The 21291-nt window shown below is 48.2% G+C and overlaps 1 protein-coding gene across 1 annotated transcript in view; it reads right to left on the reverse strand.

Moving 5' to 3' along the window:
• Nucleotides 1-21291, reverse strand: part of zdhhc9 (zinc finger DHHC-type palmitoyltransferase 9) — a 133230-nt gene that overhangs the window by 19254 nt on the left and 92685 nt on the right. Inside the window, exons 4-5 of the mRNA XM_038774561.1 lie at nucleotides 13133-13270; nucleotides 3269-3317 (exon numbers count right to left, since the gene is read on the reverse strand). Of these exons, the coding sequence (XP_038630489.1) occupies nucleotides 3269-3317; nucleotides 13133-13270 (187 nt within the window). The remainder of the gene's footprint in view (nucleotides 1-3268; nucleotides 3318-13132; nucleotides 13271-21291) is intronic.

Genomic DNA, 21291 nt, shown 5'->3' on the forward strand with positions numbered 1-21291 from the left:
ACTCTTCGGAAAGCAAGTGTCTAAATAGGTCAGAATAGGAGTAATCTGGGTATAGATTCACAAATCACAAAGTAGAGTCACAGGTTAATATGGCTACAATAAAAACAAAAGATACTAGGATCTATCTTTAGAGAAATAAAATTGAAAAGCAAATATTAAACTTTTGTTGAACCTTTTGTATACCTTGTGCAGTTCTAGAATCAACTGATAAAAATGGGTGAAGAGGCATTAGAGCAAGTGCATTGAAAAATAGCTTATTAGAATGGTGTCAGGACAGAAGTTTATAATGATTAGAAAAAATAGGTTAGATTTATCTTTTCTAGGGAAGACTCCCGAGCGGGTAAATGAAACAGATCTCTGACATGTAAGGGTTTTATAGGGGAGCCATAAATATAAAATAGTCATTCAGGAAAAAAGTCTTTGCCCAGAGAGTTTAGAATGTGAACTCACCACTAAGGGAGCTATTGAAGCGATTAGCATAGTTGTATTTAAGGGGGAAGCAGGATATAAACACATGAGAAAGAAAAGAATAGGTTATGTTGATGGGGTTAGATGAAGAGGGTTGGAAAGAGGCTCACCTCAACACTAGCATGGTCCTACGAAGTCAAAGGGGCTGGTTCTGTGCTGGAAGTACGTTGTAATAGTAACTCAGGACATGCAGAGACTCAGCAGAAGGTAGTGTGGCTGAAGCTGAATAAATCCAGGTTTCATTTCCTAACCGAGTTCAGTTGTAGATACAGGGTAATTTTATTGCTTAAATCTTACATTTTCCAGCGTAGCAATTTTAGTCCAACAACAATGCCTCTTGGCAAGTGAAGGGGGCTATTTCTTTTTATACATTAATGGGTTGTGGGCATCAAGGTGGTGGCGAGTTGCCTTCTGGAACCTCTGCAATCCTTGAGTACAGGATTTTACAGGGATTGCGTGGAAAGGGTGGAGGGTTAGAAGCAACAATCTTACAGTATAATACATTTAATTCAAAACCTTCCACATGAAGGTAACAAAACACTTGGTCAGTAATGGCTGTACAAAGAGTCTTAAAAGGACAAGAAAAGAGGTGAATAGGTAGAGGTGGAGTGAGGTTCGCATCTCAAGAAAAGAAAAAACCAAGGAATTGAAGATTCTTGAAAACTAACGAGCAACCAAAACCAAGAGCTGGAGTTATTAACTGCTCAGATTAGGAAATGGGAGCAACAAGGAGAGGCTGTAGAAGCTGGAATACTTATGATTCAGAAGAGAAGCAGGGGTGATATTTCTTTCCCAGGCAATAACAGGCTGAGGTCAGTGAACTTGACAGAGTCCGAAAAGACCAAATCTGATCTGTATGTTTCAGTCGACCACAGTGCTCACTAGTTGAGTACTAGAGGTAAGAAACTTTCAAGGATGGTTCTGTTGGTAAAGTTTGAAATTTGACTCTGTGTCAGAAGTTGTCGCCTATAGGAGAACAGGAAACTAACTATTTTCTACATGAGGTATTTAATTATTATGACAGAAAAACTGATACTAGAGAACTGAAAGCTTTTTTGGTTCAAATTACAGACACTTCAGGCTATAAATTAGTGCATGTGATCGCAGTGGATGAATGCTTATTATATATGATTTTTCTGCTTTTTTTGGTCTTAACCCGTTACAGGGAGTTGGTGACTGGCAAAAATGTGGAACAAATCATAATATCTTCTAGAGGCTTATCCATTTGGATTTGGTTAGCCTTCTACAAGTAGTAAATCCCAACCTGTAGTGATCTGAAAATTCATCTCTATTTGGATTTTGTATGTAAACTTGTACTTTCCTCAGCAAAAACAACATCACAAATGGAATATCTGGCTATTTACGTCATTGCTGTTTAGAGGGCGAGATTGGTCTACGGCATTTGTTAACCTTTCAACAACAACTACTTTCCACGAGCACATTTTTAAAAATTTGCTTATGGGAATGTGGGTGTCGCTGGCGAGGGCAGCATTTATTGCCCATAAATAGAAAGCAAAAATAGAAGACACAGTATCGGCAAGCATCAAATAGGGTCAGGTAAAGAGTAAAGTTAAAAAAGCAAAATTAATGGCCTTCTATCTGAATGCATGCAGCATTCGCAAAAATGTTGATGATTTAAATTCACCAGTTGAGGTAAATACATATGATTTAATTGCCATTATGGAGGCGTGGCTACAGGGACCAAGGTTGGGAACTGTATATCCAAGGATATTCGCCATTTGGAAGGATAGGTGAAAGAAAAAGTAGGTTGAGCATCATTCTTAATAAGTGTCAAAAATTAGTACATTAGTAAGAGAGGATCTTGGATCAAGATGTAGAATCAATTTGGGTGGAGCTAAGAAACAGCAAGGGGCAGCAAACATTGCTGGGAGTTGTTTGTATGTAAAATTGTAATCATAATGTTGAGCAGAATATAAATGAGGAAATTAGGCATGCACGCAACAGGCATAATGGACGACTTCAATTTACAGACAGTCTGGATTAACCAAATCAGCACTAATGCCATTGAGGAGGAATTCCTGAAGTGTGTACAAGATGGGTTTTTGGAGAAGTACATTGAGGACCCAACTAGGGATCAGGCTATTTTGGATTTAGCGTTGTGTAATCAAAAGGGGCTACTTAATAACCTTGCTGTAAAGGAGCCTTTTAGAAATCGCGACCATGTAGGATTTTGCATTAAGTTTAAACATAATATAATTCATTCTGAAACTAGGGTCTTAAATCTGAAGATGGGGAATTATGAAGGCATGAAGAGCATGTTGGCTATGGTGGATTGTGAAAATAAACTCAACAAGGACGATGAAAATATAGTTTAAATTTAATGACTTCATGTAGAAGCTAACGAATTAATGAAAAGGATTAGCAATGGAAAGAAGGGCGACTATTTATCAGCAAATTCCAAGAATAAGTTGTGAAATGTTTGATGGGAAGCTTCCATTGAGCAACAGAACAACCACCTAATAATTTCAACATTTGGAACTGTTAAGCCATTCATCACTCATCTCACTTGGTCAATTTAAAGTATGATTTGAGTAAATACTAAGATATACTAAAACATCATGCCCTTCAACCCTGAGCTGCCTAGACTTCATAGAGTTATCACCTTCAAATCCAATTATATTCTCCCCAGCTAATACCTCTCATCCTACTGCCACACACTTCCACGGTGGGAAGTGTGTGGCATGGACCATGGAGTTCTTAGACCCTTCAAACTCCGAGAAGACAAAACACGTTCAGAATTTCAAACAAGCATAATTTTAACTCCTTCTCAAAAGGATATGTTCCTGGGGTGTCCTTCAGGGTGTTTAAAAACCCATTGTCCACTGATCCTGTTTAGAAAACGAAAACATTTTAAACAGACTGCCAGAGTCAGAAAAACAAATACTTCTACATTACAAGAGACAGAAGTGAATTAGGGGAGGTGAAGTTCAGTTAAAATAAAGTAGGCCTACAGGATGGACAATTCATATTGACAGATTTATATCACAGGTATGCAAATTTCTGACATCTGAATGTGCAAGGATTTAAATGGCAACTTTCTGGATTCTGAAAACAGACGTATTGTGGGAGTAGCAGCAAAATATGGCACCATTTTCAGAATCCAAACAGTAACACAATTAAGTTCTGAGAAAGTCAGCCACAGCAGAAAGATGGCACAGCCTTAAGCTTGGAAATAAGGTTTCAATTGCCCCAAAGTCACAGGCACCAGATTATCATTGATGGGTAAGGAACGGTGGTTGTTTTAATCTTCTGGTGCAAATTGTATTGCAGTGAGCATTTTTATGCAATTCCTTTAATAATGATCATATTTGTACCTTTTGACTGAACTTTGATGATAAGAGGAAATTTCTCATTTTCAGATTAACATGCGTGAATACAAGAATGGTTTTATGGTTTACATTGCCCCGCAAAAAATTAATGGCTAATGTCTAATGTCTAAATGACCAATTCAGTAATGACTTGCATTATTATGAAATCTGTATTAGCTGCAAAATCTAAAGTAAAAATTGTTTCAATGAAGACTGCTTTATATGACAAACAGCAAACGGAATCATCTCAAAGGAAAATTGGAGAAAATATCATTTTTAAAAAGATCTGTAACTTTCACGCATTAATATTCATCCCTGTTTATACAGAGGTATTAAAATAGTTATGTACAAATAATATTGGCCCATTTGGCAACAATGGTGGCGTTTTAATGCTCACCATTATTATGGAGCAAATTGGGCAGCAATGTCTGACATCCATAACAAAAAAAGCAAAACACTGTGGATGCCGGAGATCCAAAATGAAAAGCTGGGCTGAGTTAACGTTTCGATTCCAAAACGACCCTTCAAGTCAAAATAGATCTTCTATGCTGTTTGGGTCAGTGCAACAATATAAGCATGTGGGGGCTTCAACTCTATCCAGTGAGCCATCCCCACTGTCCACCACCATGAATGGCTCCTGCTGCTTCAGCACCATATCATCTTCTGCCACGAGAGAGGGGGATCATTGGCAGCACGGTAGCATTGTGGTTAGCACAATTGCTTCACAGCTCCAGGATCCCAGGTTCTATTCCCGGCTTGGGTCACTGTCTGTGCGGAGTCTGCACGTTCTCCCGGTGTATGCGTGGGTTTCCTCCGTGTGCTCCGGTTTCCTCCCACAGTCTAAAGATGTGGTTAGGTGGATTGGCTATGCTAAATTGCCCTTAGTGTTGGGTGGGGTTACTGGGTTATGGGGACAGGGTGGAGGTGTGGACCTTGGGTAGGGTGCTCTTTCCAAGAGCCGTTGCAGACTCGATGGGCCGAATGGCCTCCTTCCGCACTGTAAATTCTATGATTCACATCACCCCAAAACTAGTTGGCTGAGGAGTGAACAAGCTCCACACCATCATTAGTGAGTGTTACATTATCTACATTTAGAATTTGGAAATACTAAAGTTACTTCATTTAGGAATGGACAGTATTTCTTCTCCCCACCCCCACCCCGGGCATCCCGATGAGAAATGCCCAAAAGAACAACAGTTTATACATAAAGTCATACTTAAGAATGGAACTAGGATATTAAGTTAGGATCCCTGTAGCAGACCCAGGATTCCGCAACATATAACAGGGTGGTAAGGATGACAGCCTGGCAGAGTTTGCATTTAGTCTGAAGTCTAATGCCAAGCTGCTTCCAATCGCAATCATGCAGTCAGCGGTAGACAACTTGCTTTTTGGATGCATGCACGGATATATTCTTCAACAGCGGCACCACTGTAGAGGGAACACTGCCACGGTATGAGAATTTTTCCACAACCTTGAGCCTGGTGTAATCAATATGTTTGGTGCTTCATCATGTGTCTGGTGAAAGCCAAACACATCCTTGGTCTCAGAGACATTAATTTCAGGACCAGAGTTTTTGACAACACTCAAAAATGTTTCCCTTGGTCTGTGCGTCTTTGTTGTAGGCGACTAGGGCAGAGTCATCTGCTGACTCAACGATAACGGTCTCTGTTGCTTTGGGGAGACAATCTGGAGAAATGGTTGATGCTTGCAGGCATGCCTCTGAGCATGTGCCTATCCTGCAATAACACGGGAGGCACTCAATATTCATAAATGCATATGTCTCCACAATGACCAACAGTAGCCACGTAAAGTAAAGTTTCTGTGATGCTCAAGACCATTTCCTGTGATCAATTCCTGGACAACAAAATTAACCTTATGGGCAATTTCAAAACCAGGGTTAGGCATGACCACATCATATGGGGAGGTAGCCTCAGTCAACATGCAATTGGAAAGAAAAACTCAAAATGAACTCCTCCTTTGAGTGTCAAACATGACCTTGCTATAACCAAATCCAAGTTCCCCACACTGGCAGCACGGTAGCATAGCGATTAGCACAATTGCTTCACAGCTCCAGGGTCCCAGGTTGGATGCCCGGCTTGGGTCACTGTCTGTGCGGAGTCTGCACGTTCTCCCCGTGTGCGTGGGTTTTCTCCGGTTGCTCCGGTTTCCTCCCGCAGTCCAAAGATGTGCAGGTTAGGTGCATTGGCGATGCTAAATTGCCCTTAGTATCCAAAATTGCCCTTGGTGTTGGATGGGGTTACTGGGTTATGGGGATAGGGTGGAGGTGTGCGGTTGGGAAGGGTGCTCTTTCCAAGAGCTGGTGCAGACTCGATGGGCCGAATGGCCTCCTTTTGCACTGTAAATTCTATGAAAAGGAAAATATGAAATAACCTGGCAACACCCACAATCTAAGAACTGGCATCTGCTGACTGGACGGCAGATCACCACCTGATCCAAGCTGAGTCTAGAAGATCCAGCCAAAACATCAGAAATCAACTATGAGGCATGGGCAAGCTGAGATGCAAAATCAAGAATCCTACAATTTCTTTAGGCTTGCTGCACAAATCGGCACATAATTTAAGAGATATTTCAAAACAGCACCACACAAATGAAAATAATTTAAGTTTTTTTTATTCAAGGGATTTGAATGACATTATGGGCTGGATTCTCCGTTTCAGAGACTAAGGGCTGGATTCTCTGATTTTGAGGCTATGCCTGGAGAATGTGTCTAGTCTTATGAAGAAAAAGTTGGCGGCGCCCACACACCGATGCTTCACCCGGTGGGGGGCTAGCAGCCACGCCACGTAAAACCCCCGTCATTCTGACAGAAACAGCCAGAGAATTGCCAGCTCCATGTCGCGCATGCGCACGGTGACGATCTGCAGTGGTTGTGTCGTACAACATGGCGTCGCACACGCGCGGACCCAGCCGACCAGATAGTGCCTCTCTGTAACCTCCCTCCCTACCCTGGACCAGCCCCCATCACTCGCGCCAGCCGTTGCCGAAGCCCCCTCGGGCAGCGGCGGGGCTACCCCCAACCGCCTCCCCCCCACCACCACTACCCCAACTGTGGCAACACTGGACACAGACTGCAGACGCCACGCGAGGTTGACGGTAACTGAGAGCACAAGTGAACCGCAGCTTCGGGAACTCGGCCCATCAGGAGCGGAGCATCGGGGGAGAGTCTTCAGGTAACGTTGTGAGGCCGTCCCAATGGCGTGCTCACCGATGATGCCGTTTTGGAGGAGGCGGAGCATCCGAAAACAGGCGCCTCGCCCAATTTCGGCGTCAAAAGGGATTCTCCGCCCGACTGCCGAACGATTTCGGCGTCGGCAAGCGAGAATCACTCCCCAAGTGCTGACGCCGGGACTGAATCGGTGGCGTTCTGTGACCAATGAATAGGTGCCAGTCCCATGCAATTCAGAATCAGTTGATGGGTTAGCACCGGCGCCACATGCAACTAGAGCAATTTCAATGAAAACGGTATCCGATTCGCCAGGATGTAGATTGGCACACGAGAGGCTGACAAACTGCAGTCACATAAGCACTCCACTCCACATCAGAAACTCATTCCAGCCAACAAGGTGGCAGCCCGAAGAGCGGCACCTTGCGGCTTGAGACCTTGCCGGACGACGCAGGGCACCCTAATCCCTACTGTAGGAAGGAGGCTGCCACCCGCAGCCGTGCACCAGGCCTGGACGCAGGTGGCAGAGGTCGTGAACACAATTTGTCCCACCACCAGGACTGGCCAGCAGTGCCAGAAGAAGCTGCACGACCTCCTCATGCAATCAGAGTGAGTAACCAGCACCGTGCCCCTGGCACCAACCCCCATCCCACACACCTGGAACTCCACTAATTCACAGAGGGCGACCACAACCCCCACACCCCAACCCCGACTCCCCCACACCACCCAACTCCAGCACCCCACCAAGCCATCTCCCTCACACCATCACCCCAACCATGTGTCATGTCTTGTTTCTTGCAGGATCACTTGTCAATGAGATGGGTTCTTCTTGTGGCCCCATCCCCAATCTCAGAAACGGTCAGTGAGGAGGCAGTAACGGACAGTGACGCAAGCCCCCAAGCACCAGCCCAAAGCACCGGTAGGGAACAACAAATACCTCCCGTCACAGCTGTCTACAACAGCTTCCACCATTGTAGAGACACTCACCTTGGTTTGGCATGTTAGTGAAGAGGTTCCTGGGGCATCATCTGGTGCACACCATACACATGTTGCAGTACATCAGTTGGAGGAAGGAATCCCCGAGTGGGCTGGCTGTTAGAAGACAGCCCGACCCAGGGACTAGCTGTCATCCAAACGGGTCTCGGGCGTCTGGAAACGGCAGTCCCAAGGGATTCTCAGCAACCATCCAGCACCTTCAGGTGCAGTTGGAGGAGCCCAACCTCCTGCTGGGGCAGGAGGCGGTGCTAGCCATGCGTGACACCCAGGCCAACACCGCTCGGCTGGTGTCCGCGGTGGAGGCACAACTACTAGACTCCTCAACGACTCTCCCATGGACTGATCTGTTCCCTGCAAGAACACTATTCACGATGCCCTATGCTGCTCTTGTTTGGCCTTGTTCCATACTGTAACCAATCACTATTTGTTGATGCACCACCGTCAATGTACTCTGTCGATTATTCTTTTGTCTACTATGTACGGATTGTATACATTCCCTTGGCCGCATCAAAATACATTTCACTCTTTTCGGTACATTGACAATAAATATCAATCAATCAAATCAATCAATCAATCGATCAAGGCATTGGGGGAAAAGGTATCAGCCATGGGTCAAGATGTCCAAGGCCTTGGGCCTTCTGTGTAGGCGGTGACTGAGGCACAGGACAGATCTACCCTGCCACAGGGCCACTTGGACATTGCAGCAGTGCTCCAAAGCTTGGCCCAGTTACAACGGGTCATGGCTATGTCGATGGCATTGCCCAGGCACTGGCTGACCTGAGCCAGTCACAGAAGGTCATGACACAGTCCCATAGGCAGGTGGCCCACTCCCCAAGGCTAAGAGCATTGAGACCCTGGTCAAGGCGAGAACCGGCCTCCAAGACTGGCAGCGCTAGTTGATGGGAGAGCCCCTGAAGCTCACTCCGGCTGCACCCCTGTCTCAAGGAGTAGCCTGTGGGCCATCGGGCACCCCGAGGGAGAAGATGGTGATGAGGCCTCTGCAGGTGGCCCCCGCAGGGGAGGTGCTGGAACACCACAGCGTCATGGCCCATTAAGGTCAAAAAGTTAAACACCAGTTGACAAGGGAGCAGCACACAGGATAGCATTAAGGGCAAGGGTACAAACCTGTAGATACATGGTCACCTGTTCACAAACACCTGCTCACAGTTTCAACCTGCCTCGGTGCTCTGTCAGAACGGTGTGAGGGATGGGCTGGCTGCAGAGGCGGCGCTGGGAAGGCGGGGCGATAGGGCACTGGCCGGCCGTTGGAGGGGAGCAAGGGCCAGGCCCCTTCTCCCCACCCCTCCCCCAGGTCAGCCACCGCTCACCGCACTGTATCCGGCTCCATCCACATTACCCCAACTGTCCCCCACCTCTCCCCAAGGATTCAGTGAGACCGTGTGATGGGATGGCCAGCTCACATGCAGTAGTACCCAGGTGGACGGTGCTACTGTGGGCTGGAGTTGGACGTTGTCACCAGATCTCATCGCAGAACAGGTCATTATCCATTCCATGGACCAGACCTGCTTTTACTGCCGACCCAGGTCCCGCACTAAGTGAGGCAGATAGGAATCACGGAGGATGTAGCAGGTGCGGGGAAGGGGGACGGGCGGTGGTCTGTCGCCTTCAGATATCCATGACCATAGCGGATAACCCCTGTCGCCCAGGAGCCAACCCCTCATCCGGGAGGAAATCGAAGGTGTCAGGAACCGTTGAGTGCGCCAGGATGAAGGCATCATGCACACTTCCTGGGTATCAGCACAGACATGCATGCGCATCTCGTGCTCACACACCAGCTGCATGTTCATGGAGTGGAATCCCTTTTTGCTTGTGAACGTGACCATGCGCGGATGAGAGAACAGCAATATTGCTGGACTACAGGAGAGAAACTTGTAAATCATAAATTTCCACATTTTTGTTCTTGTCCTTCTTGGTGATGGAGGATGCAGACTGGGTCATGCTGGCAAATTAACTTTTAAGGATGGCTGCATTTTCCCCCGTTTTGGAATGGTAACTTATACCATCTAATGTACCTGCTGTCGGCTGGAACTGGCTGTACTTTTAAAAGATTCTTTCTTTGGCAGTTAAGAAAAGCAGGAGGATTCCCAGATGCCCAGCGTAACATTCCTCACTGAACAGTTATGAAGAATGGATTGACCGCTGTTTCTGGAAGCGTCTAGTGCACTGTTTTCCAAACTTTTCTTCCCGGGGAGCCACTTTTATCAATCAACCGACCTTCGAGACCCATGCCGGCCAACCTTCGTGACCCACTATTTTCCTTTACTTTTAATGCGACAGGTAAGCCTGGTTGGTCCTCATGATCTCACTTGCTTTGTCATTCAATGTTACATTTCTGCTAAGGACTTCAGCTGGCGATTTAAGTTCTCGCTGCATCCTTTGAAAACAATTAAGAGATTGCCCTCAAACCCGCCATGCTTAATCTTCACAAATGTCTTTCAAGTTTTGAGGGTTTTAAACTTTCATTTGCCAGTACTTCCCTGCATTTAACACACATGGGCTTTGCATCCTGATTTGCATTGGTACAATCAACAAAGCCATACCTCAAGAAATCGTTTTTATACGGCTTTGTTCCCGATTTCATTTTCTTCTTAGTGGGTTGTTCACCAGAAGCCCTGGAGCTCTGTATTCAGCTCATACCGGCACTGCTTTGCCTGCCGTGGGCTCTCCCGAGTAGCTTTCTCCAGCAGATTCAGTTGCGGGATACTGGCCTGTTTGTGTCTCTGGCCCTCTCTTCCTTATTACAAAATTATCCACCTTCAGCTCTTCGCAGTCCTGTTGCTTACTTTCAGGCAGCTACAAAATGGAGGAATCTGTCCTCCGTGATTTCACGTTGAAAGCACAGATGTACAGAGCGTGAGACGTCAGTGTACGTGCCGGGCTTGTGACCTGCTCTTTGCTGCTGCTTCTGGCGGGACGACTTCATTGTTCGTATTTAAAGGCAGTTCACTGCCAGCATTCAGTCGGTCCCAGCCGCTGGGCTCTTCTCTTGCAATCGGGAACACCACCACCAATCGCTCAACAGCCCTCCTGACACTTACCCGTGACTCACCTGTGGGTTGCAACCTGCAGTTTGAAAAACGCTCATCTAGTGCCACATTGGTTGACATTACAGATGACACTGACGAGAGCTTTGAAATATTCTTCAAGGACAGGATCTTAAAATGAGTTATATTTAAGTGATGGACTTCTTCGTAAAACTGATTTCTCAAGTTTAAAAAATGCCACTGGTTTCAGCTGCTGAGACAAGGATGCTGTTTATGAATGAGCCATACATTAAACATGTAGCAAATACATTTTGGAAATGCTGCAGCTCAGTCTGCCTTCGACAGATACATTCCAAGTTTATAAGCCAGGATGACCTCTATTCACAGAGGATAGCAAGAGTCGGTATAACATCAGCATCCCAAAAGTGAGGAAGTACCAGAATCACCGACAAACCTGTGAATCACTGAACAGCAAGTTAGACAGACAGGCTGCTCACATACACAAAGGTGAAGTACTGCAGATGCTGCAAATCCAAAACAAAAATTAGAAATATATCGGCTTGTCTGGCAAACTCTGCTGATGGTACAGAAACAGAGTTAAGGTTTCATGTCAATGAGCTCTGGTGAAAGGTCATCAACTTGAAACACTCACTGTTTCTCGCTCCACAGATGCTGGCATCCCAGTATTTTCTATTTTTATTTCAGGTCCCTGATGTTGAACACGAGAAAAGGGATAGACAGAGAAGAATTAGTTTGGCTGTGAATAACGAGAGATGTGAGCCTAAACCTGGAGCGGGGAGCTTGAACTTGTTGGTTTTTACACTTAGAACGATCCAGATCCAGAGAAATGCCAAAAACAAGTCAATCAACCACAAAAGGAACAGTGTGTGCATTTTGCTATTTTGCATAAAATGTGAGGTTTAGTGACAACAGTTACTCTATGTTCACTTGCTGTCTGTAAAATAAAGCATTTCTACCAGCCTCAAAATTTGAAAACCGGCATATTTTCCTCTGTTTCACCATTTTGATGGCGGAGCGCGGTATGGAAAAGTAGCCTTTGGCTGGCTAAAAATTAACTCAGTAAGAAGTCTTACAACACCAGGTTAAAATCCAACAGGTTTGTTTTGAATCACTAGCTTTCGGAGCACAACTCCTTCCTCAGGTGACACGAGGGAGAATCTGTGCTCCGAAAGCCAGTGATTTGAAACAAACCTGTTGGATTTTAACCTGGTGTTGTAAGACGTCTTACTGCGCTCACCCCAGTCCAACGCCTGCATCTCCACATCATGAAAATTAACGCGTCACATCTCGACCAATTGAAACAAGGATTATTGCAAGATGTTATTCCATAGACTTGATCTTGCAGATGCCCTAAAGGTTCAATTTTGGGGTCCCTGTATTTTAATAGACTGGGCTCACTGGGGGCTGTGTACACTTGCACAGATTGCATTGTCCCAATGCCATCCCTGGCCAGACCTTTCATGCACCCAGGAGGGAAAAATACTGTGGGGAATGGATGCTAAAACAAATCGACACACGCATATAAATTAGGTGTTTTGCTGCACTATCTAGATTAAATAATGAGTAAAAAAATTATTGACTGATGAAATTGTCAATGGAGAGGGAAAGGAGAAGCTTGGGAAGGAGAGAGAGAAATGAAAAACCAGCACTGGTTGGTCGCAAAATAGTTGTCCACTCTTGGGACAAAAGTCTCCCTTCTCTAATGCACGAAAGTCAACAATTACGTACGGGTGGTTTTAGTGGGCACAGGCCCAAAGCAGTCTGGATTTTGGTAATAAATTAGCAATTTCTCTCAGGCTGCACATTTGCAGTGTTGAAAGTGGAAATATTTTACATCAATGCAGTATATGATCTGCTGCACATTGTTTGTTTAGTATATAACCTGTCCAAATAGGAAAGTTCCAGCCCCCATACCGGACACTAAAAAACTGAAAGCAGAAAATTTTAATTATATTCTTAAAAGTTCAAATCAACATACAGACAAATTTTCTGTGCAATGAGATCAGAAGAGTAAGGTTCAGATGGACCTTCTGCTTAAAATAACCAGTTAATCCGATTTCCGAAAAACAATCTTATTGTAAATGTTCTGGATAACATTACTAGGTAATTAATTTCCCTTGGTTACTTACTCAGTGCCACATGTACAATATCAAAAGCGAAGATGTAGACAGTGAGGAATGACAATGATATGGTGAAGAGGTAAAAGAAACGGTAATTCCTCTTTCCAACACAATTTCCAACCCAAGGACAGTGGTGGTCAAAACGTTCTGGGGAGGAAAAAAAACAGTGGAAATTAGAAAAGGTTTTCTCACATTTTTGTAATTTTCCAGTCTAATTCAAATCATACTCCTGGTTTTCCAACTGTGAAGCAAAAAGATTTGGTAGATACAAGAAGCCAGGTAAATTCCATCAGTCGCATCACATGTAAAACACTGCTAGGCCTGTCCTGCACGGTGAATATGGTGTTAGTCTACTGGAACTTTTAAGATATGATCTGCAGACTTCCGGTTACGGCTATGCGGAGCTAAGCCGCACGTTCGGCAGCTCCCGCCAGGAACGGACTTTTGGGCTCTTTTAAGGGCCCCCAGCAGTACTTGCTCGACGGTTCCCGACGTGGGAAGGTGTCTGCAGCGGATCCGCAGTGGTCTATGGTCTTGACCAGGAGCGGGGCCAGCAGAATAGCGGTGGCAGCGCCTAAGAAAAAGCGGGGGAAGAGAATCAAGATGGCTGCCGGCAGAGGCCTCGAGGAATGGAGGAAGTGAGTGCAGGTACAGGAGACTCTCCAGTGCTGTTTTCAGGAGCTAAAAGTGGAGCTGCTGGACTCGCTGAAGGCGAATACGGACAAGCTGCTGGCGACGCAGACAGCCCAGGGGGTGGAGATCCGGGAGCTCCGACAACAAGCCTCCGAAAGAGAGGATGAGGCCGTGGCCCTCACGGTAAAGGTGGAGATGCACGAGGCGCTCCACAAGAAGTGGCAGGAGCGGTTCGAGGAGATGGAGAACCGGTCGAGGAGGAAAAATTTGCGGATCCTGGGCCTCACGGAGGGGCTGGAAGGGTCAGACCTGGGGGCCTATGTGGTCGTTTTGTTGAACTCGCTGATGGGAGCTTGGTCCTTCCAAGAGCCCCTGGAGCTGGAGGGGGCCCACAGAATAGGAGGCCCAAGCCGAATGAGCCGCCACGGGCGGTGCTGGTGCGGTTCCACCGGTTCGTTGACCGAGAGTGCGTGCTTAGGTGGGCCAAGGAGGAGCGGAGCAGCAAATGGGAGAACACGGTAGTGTGGATCGACCAGGACCGGAGTGCGGAGGTGGCCAAGCGGAGGGCCGGGTACAACAGGATAAACGCGGTGCTCCACAGAAAAAGAGTGTGAAGTTTGGCATGTTACAGCCGGCACGTCTGTGGGTCACCTACAAGGACCGGCACTTTTATTTTGAGTCCTCGGAGGAGGCGTGGGCCTTTGTGCGGGCCGAGAAGTTGGACTCTGACTGAGGGTCGGGGGTTTGTAAATAACTGTGTTAACTTTTGGTGGGAAGGGTCTCTGTGTTATGCTGTTTTAAGCTAGTTGTGTGTTGTTTCTGGGGCAGGTGGGGTGCTGTCTTTTTTTGCAGGGACGGGGTCGGGCAGAGGGAAAGCGCGGGCTTTTCTTCTGTTTCCCGCGCTGAGGGTGGATGGGGGCAGGGTTGGAGCTGTGAAGCACGGGCCTTTTTCCCACGCGGGAGGGGGAGCAGGAGGGTCTGCTGATGGGTCTGGGGGAGGAGGAGTAGCCCCACGTTGAGAGGGGTTGGAGGTGTGGCGGGAGCTGCCGGGGTCAGCAGAAGTTAGCTGGCTCACGGGAGTGCTATGGAGGGAGTAACGTGGCTGGGAGGGGTTGGGGGGGGGGGGGAAACCATGCTGCTGCTGAAATGGCCAGGAAGGAGCTGGGGTATGCAGGGGGGGCCGGGGTGGGGGTTAGCCGCCGTGGGGAACGGGCCGAGCGAGGGGCGCTGGCCTGGGGCGGGCAGGGAGCCCTCTGATCCGGCTGATAACTTGGAATGTGAGGGGGCTGAATGGGCCGGTCAAACGGGCCTGGGTGTTTACGCAAGTGAAGGGGCTGAAGGCGGACGTGACTATGCTCCAGGAGACGCACCTAAAGGTGGCGGACCAGGTTAGACTGAGGAAGGGCTGGGTAGGCCATGTGTTTCATTCGGTGCTGGATGCAAAAAATCGGGGGGTGGCGATTCTGGTAGGAAAAAGGGTGTCGTTTGAGGCGTTAAAGGTGGTGGCTGACAGTGGAGGGAGGTATGTGATGGTGAGCGGCAAGTTGCCAGGGGAGCGGGTGGTGCTGGTGAATGTCTCTGCCCCAAATTGGGACGATGCGGGTTTTATGCGGCGCATGTTGGGCCGCATTCCGGATCTAGAGATGGGGGGCTTGATACTGGGGAGGGGGGGGGGGCTTTAACACGGTGCTGGATCCCCCATTGGATCAATCCATGTCCAGGACGGGCAGGATGCCCGAGGCGGCTAAGGTGTTGAAGGGGTTTATGGACCAGATGGGAGGGGTGGATCCGTGGAGGTTCGCGAGGCCAAGGGAGTATTCATTTTTTTCCCACGAGCATAAAGCCTATTCCCGGATCGATTTTATTGTCTTGAGCAGGGGGCTGAGACCTTGAGCTGGGGGAGGAGAGGGACCAGCGCCCGCTCTGGCGCCTGGAGGTGGGACTGCTGGCGGATGAGAAGGTGGGCGGGCGGGGTCAGGGGTGTATCAAGAGGTATTTAGAGGCCAATGATAATGGGGAGGTCCGGGTGGGGACGGTTTGGGAAGCATTGAAGGCGGTGATTAGAGGGGAGTTGATTTCCATCCGAGCCCATAGGGAGAGGGGAGAGCAAAGAGAGAGGGAGAGGTTGGTGGGGGAGATGGTGAGGGTGGACAGGAGATACGCGGAGGCTCCGGAGGAGGGACTGTTGAGGGAGCGACGTAACCTTCAGGCCAAGTTCGACTTGCTGACCACCGGAAAGACGGAAGCTCAGTGGAGGAAGGCACAGGGAGCGGTGTACGAATATGGGGAGAAGGATGTTGGCGCATCAGCTTCGTAAATGCGACGCAGCCAGGGAGATTGGTGGAGTGACGGATAGGGGAGGCAATGTGGTGCGAAGAGGGGTGGACATTAATGGGGTCTTCAGGGACTTATAATTGAGCCCCGTTGAGGGAGTCGAGGAATTGGAGGGGTCTGGTGCGGGGTGGGGAGGAGCACCGAGTGTCATTATACGCAGATGACTTGCTACTATATGTGGCGGACCCAGTGGAGGGAATGCCGGAGGTGATGAAGATCCTTAGGGAATTTGGGGGCTTTTCTGAGTACAAGCTCAACCTGGGTAAGAGTGAGCTGTTCATCGTGCACCCGGGGGATCAAGAGGAGGGGATTGGTAGGCTCCCACTGAAATGGGCAGGGAGGAGCTTTCGGTACCTGGGAGTCCAGGTGGCTAGGAGCTGGGGGGCCCTTCACAAACTTAACCTCACTAGGCTCGTGGAGCAAATGGAGGAGGAGTTTAAAAGATGGGACATGTTGCCGCTGTCGCTGACGGGCAGGGTGCAGTCCGTCAAGATGACGGTGCTCCCGAGGTTTTTGTTCCTGTTCCAGTGCCTCCCCATTCTTATCCCGAAGGCCTTTTTTAAGGAGGGTCAACAGGAGTATTACGGGATTTATATGGGCGCATGGGACTCCGAGGGTGAGAAGGGTGTTTTTGGAGCGGGGCAGGGATATGGGGGTGGCTGGCGTTGCCCAACCTCTGTGGGTACTATTGGCCAACGCAGCGATGGTGCGTAAGTGGGTAATGGACGGGGCAGGGGCAGCATGGAAGAGGATGGAGATAGCGTCCTGTGTGGACACGAGCCTGGAGGCGCTGGTAACGGCGCCGTTGCTGCTCCCTCCAACGAGGTATACCACGAGCCCGGTGGTGGCGGCTACCCTCAAAATATGGGGGCAATGGAGACGGTATGGGGAGAGGTAGGGGGCTCGATGGAGTTCCCGATACGGGGGAACCATTGGTTTGGTCCAGGGAGCATCGATGGTGAGTTTCTGGGCTGGCACAGGGTAGGTATTAGGAGGTTGAGGGACCGGTTTGTGAGCCTGGGTGAGTTAGAGGGGAAGTTTGGGCTCCCCCGGGGAACATGTTTAGGTACATGCAGGTTAGGGCATTTGCCAGGCGGCAGGTGGAGGGGTTCCCTCTGCTGCCCCTACGTGGGGTACGGGACAGGGTGCTCTCGGGGATGTGGGTTGGAGGGGGAGGATTTCAGACGTGTACGACGTCATGCAGGAGGTGGATGAGGCCTCGGAGGAGGAGCTGAAGGGTAAATGGGAGGAGGTGCTGGGTGAGGAGATTGAGGGGACGTGGGCGGATGCTCTGGAAAGAGTGAATTCCTCCTCTTCCTGTGCGAGGCTTAGCCTCATACAGTTCAAGGTGCTGCATAGGGCCCACATGACTGGGATGAGGATGAGTAGGTTTTTCGGGGGCGAAGACAGGTGTGCTAGGTGCTCGGGGAGCCCAGCGAACCACACCCATATGTTTTGAGCGTGCCCAGCGCTGAGGGAGTTTTGGAAGTGGGTAGCAAGGATGGTGTCGAGGGTGGTGGGATCCAGGGTCAAGCCAGGCTGGGTACTCGCAATTTTTGGGGTTGCAGTGGAGCCAGGAATGCAGGAGGCGAAAGAGGCCGGTGTTCTGGCCTTTGCGTCCCTAGTAGCCCGGCGGAGGATTTTGCTTCAATGGAAGGATGCGAGGCCCCCAAGTGTAGAGGCCTGGATCAATTATATGGCGGGGTTCATTAAATTGAAATTTGCCCTGAGGGGCTCAGTACAGGGGTTCTTTAGGCGGTGGCAGCCTTTCCTGGACTTCCTGGCAGAACGGTAGAAAAATAGGCTGGCAGCAGCAGCAACCCAGGGGGAGGGGGTTTGTTGCGGGGGAAGGGATTGATGTTATTTTATGTTTTTTGATATGTTTTGGAAAATCTTTATAAAAAATATTTTTAAAAAAAGATATGATCTGCAGTGACACTTTACTTTTGGAGGGTGTTTGCTTTTACACGTATGCCCCACGAAATTTCCACACCATAAAAGGAAGTGGTGGGGAAATTAATTTCTAAAAGTGAAACTTGCCTTTTTTGTTAGTAAAGGGTGAAATAGAATGATACAGATCACGTTATAACCGACACCCAGCATAACAGAGTGTGCAAGAATGTGTCACAGCAAACATTCATTGCACACCCAAAACTGTCTTTTCAACTAAAATAAAAAACAGAACTACATTTCAATCAATTATTGAATTTAAAAGACACCACAATACAAATGAATTAACCTAATACTAAACTACAAACTTAACAATTTAACCCTCATAGAAAGCTTTGATCTTAATGTGGCCTGTGCTAGATTCATCAACTATTTAGGTGCATCAAGAATTTAAGAGATAAAAATATGCATCCACTGTGTGCAATGACCCATTGATGCAGAAACCATTAGGAACCTTACTGCTTAAAAGCATTGCTGCAGTCATTGCCTTTGGGCATAATGTCATGCTGGGTCATTTACATCGCTATGAACAGAGTACAAGAGAGTCAGAATGCTTACAGCACAGGAGACCAATAGGCCTAGCTTTCTGCAAGATGAATTCACCTAGCTCCGCACCACTGACTATTTCCCATAGCCTTGAAAATCCTCACTTCAGACAATTATCCAATACCCTTTTGAAGGTCTCCATTGAATTTGTCTCTACCACCCTTGGGTAATGCATTCCAGATCCTAACCACTCGCTGTTCCAAAAATGTTTTTCCTGGTGACACCGCTGCTTCTTTTGCCTATCACTTTAAGATCTGGGACGTGGTTCTCCCGAAATTGGCGGGGCGGCCCATACCGACGTCAAGGGCGGCGTGACCCACCCCGGCGTCGGGCTGCCCGGAGGTAGCGGAATCCCCTGCACTTCTGGGGGCTAGGCCGACGCTGGAGGAATTGGCGCCATGTCAACCGGCGGCGAAGGGCCACCGCCAGCCGGCGCGACTTGGTGCATGCGCAGGGCCTCCGGCGTGTTTCCTGCGCATGCGCAGGGGGTTTCTTCTCCGCACCGGCCATGGCAGAGCCCTACAGAGGCCGGCGCGGGGCGGGGGGGGGGGGGGGGAGGAGTGCCCCCTCGGCCAGGCTTGCCCGCAGATCGGTAGGCCCCGATCGCAGGCCAGGCCACCGTGGGGACCCCCGCAGTCAGATCCCCCCGCGCACCCCCCCAACCCCGAGGACCCCGCTAGATGGCAGACAAGCCAGGTCCTGCCAGTATGGACCATGTCTATTTCATGACAGCAGGACCAGGAATGCGCGGTCAGGAGAATTGCCAGGGGAGCCGCTGCCAACGGCCCCCAACCGGCACAATGTGATCCCCGCCCGCGCCCATAAACCGGCGCCGGAATGTTCGGCAACCAGCGTCGGAGCGGGCTTCACGCTGCTCTGCTCTGCCCCCCCCCCCCCCCCGCCCCGGCCGATTCTCCAACCCAGCGGCGGGTCGGAGAATCCCGCCCCTGGTTCCGGATTCATCCATCAATGGGAATAGTTTCTTTCACATCTACCCTATCCAGATCGCTCATGATTTCAAACATAGCTATCAAAACTCCTGAATCTTTTCTCCACCAAAAGGGTGGTCCTCAGCTTCTCCAAAATCCACATAACTGCAGTCCTTCATCCACAAACTATTTGCGTGAATCTTTTCTGTAGTCTTTCTAAAACCTTCACAACCTTCCTAAAGTGTGATGCCTGGAACTAGATTAGCTGATTCTGAGCCAGTATTTTATACAGGCATACTACAAGTTTTTTTTGTTCCTTGTGCCCCTATTTATAGCGCCTGGACTCCCATATGCTTTCTAATTGCTTTCTCAACCTGTCTCAACACTTTCAGTGGTTTCTGCACCCCACCCCCTCCCAGATTCCTCTATTCCTGCACCCCCTTAGAAACTGCGCCCTTCAGAAGTTCTGATAGGTGCCAGTAACCCTTTGATACCTTGATCAAGAGGTATCACCCCTTTCTCCAACCTGTGTTAGCATGCCTCTGCAATGTTCTTGATGAGGGGAAAGGTTAGCTTTATTTGCTACATTAGCAATAGGAGCAATATGAAAGCTTGTTGCACCTTCCTTAGCAATCAATACCTTTTGTTACTTTGAATATTTTAAGTAACATTTTTGAAAACAGTACTCATTTATAATTCCCATCAGCCTTTCACTGGGCTTTGTATAATGCTTTAGTTTCACTAATAAAGCCTGCACAACAGGATTCGCAGCCAGTCTTGTACTATAATGAATAGTGCAGCTTTCAGTTTTCACTGTCATTGCTTAAACCATAAATGCTTTTATGTTATTTCACAAACATTGTAGGTTAATGTTATCTTACATCTGACAATCAGCAGTTTTTGTTCACTAATTCAGCTTTCAACAATAATGGCTGTATTTTACTAGGTACTGGTACAACATGTCATGATGGAATTCTTGTCTCCAGGAAATAATTGATAATGTTGCCCCCTTGTTTAAGAAGGGTAACAGGGATAATCCAGATAATTATAAACCGGTGAGCCTGACGTCAGTGGTAGGGAAGCTGCTGGAGAAGATACGGAGGGATAGGATCTATTCCCATTTGGAAGAAAATGGGCTCATCAGTAATAGGCAACATGGTTTTGTGCAGGGAAGGTCATGTCTTACCAACTTAATAGAATTCTTTGAGGAAGTGATAAAGTTGATTGATGAGGGAAGGGTTGTAGATGTCATATACATGGACTTAAGTAAGGCTTTTGATAAGGTTCCCCATGGTAGGCTGATGGAGAAAGTGAACTCTCATGGAGTCCAGGGTGTACTAGCTAGATGGATGAAGAACTGGCTGGGCAACAGGAGACAGAGTAGTGGTGGAAGGGAGTTTCTCAAAATGGAGAATTGTGACCAGTGGTGTTCCACAGGGATCTATGCTGGGACCACTGTTGTTTGTGATATGCATAAATGATCTGGAGGAAGGTATAGGTGGTCTGATTAGCAAGTTTGCAGATGACACTAAGATTGGTGGAGTAGCAGATAGCGAGGAGGACTGTCAGAGAATACAGCAGAATATAGATAGATTGGAGAGTTGGGCGGAGAAATGGCAGATGGAGTTCAATCCGGGAAAATGCGAGGTGATGCATTTTGGAAGATCCAATTCAAGAGCGAACTATACGGTAAATGGGAAAGCCCTGGGAAAATTGATGCACAGAGAGATCTGGGTGTTCCGGTCCATTGCACCCTGAAGGTGGCTGCGCAGGTCG

This window comes from Scyliorhinus canicula, chromosome 17 (assembly GCF_902713615.1).
Source record: "Scyliorhinus canicula chromosome 17, sScyCan1.1, whole genome shotgun sequence".
In the NCBI taxonomy this organism is placed as follows: Eukaryota; Metazoa; Chordata; class Chondrichthyes; order Carcharhiniformes; family Scyliorhinidae; genus Scyliorhinus; species Scyliorhinus canicula.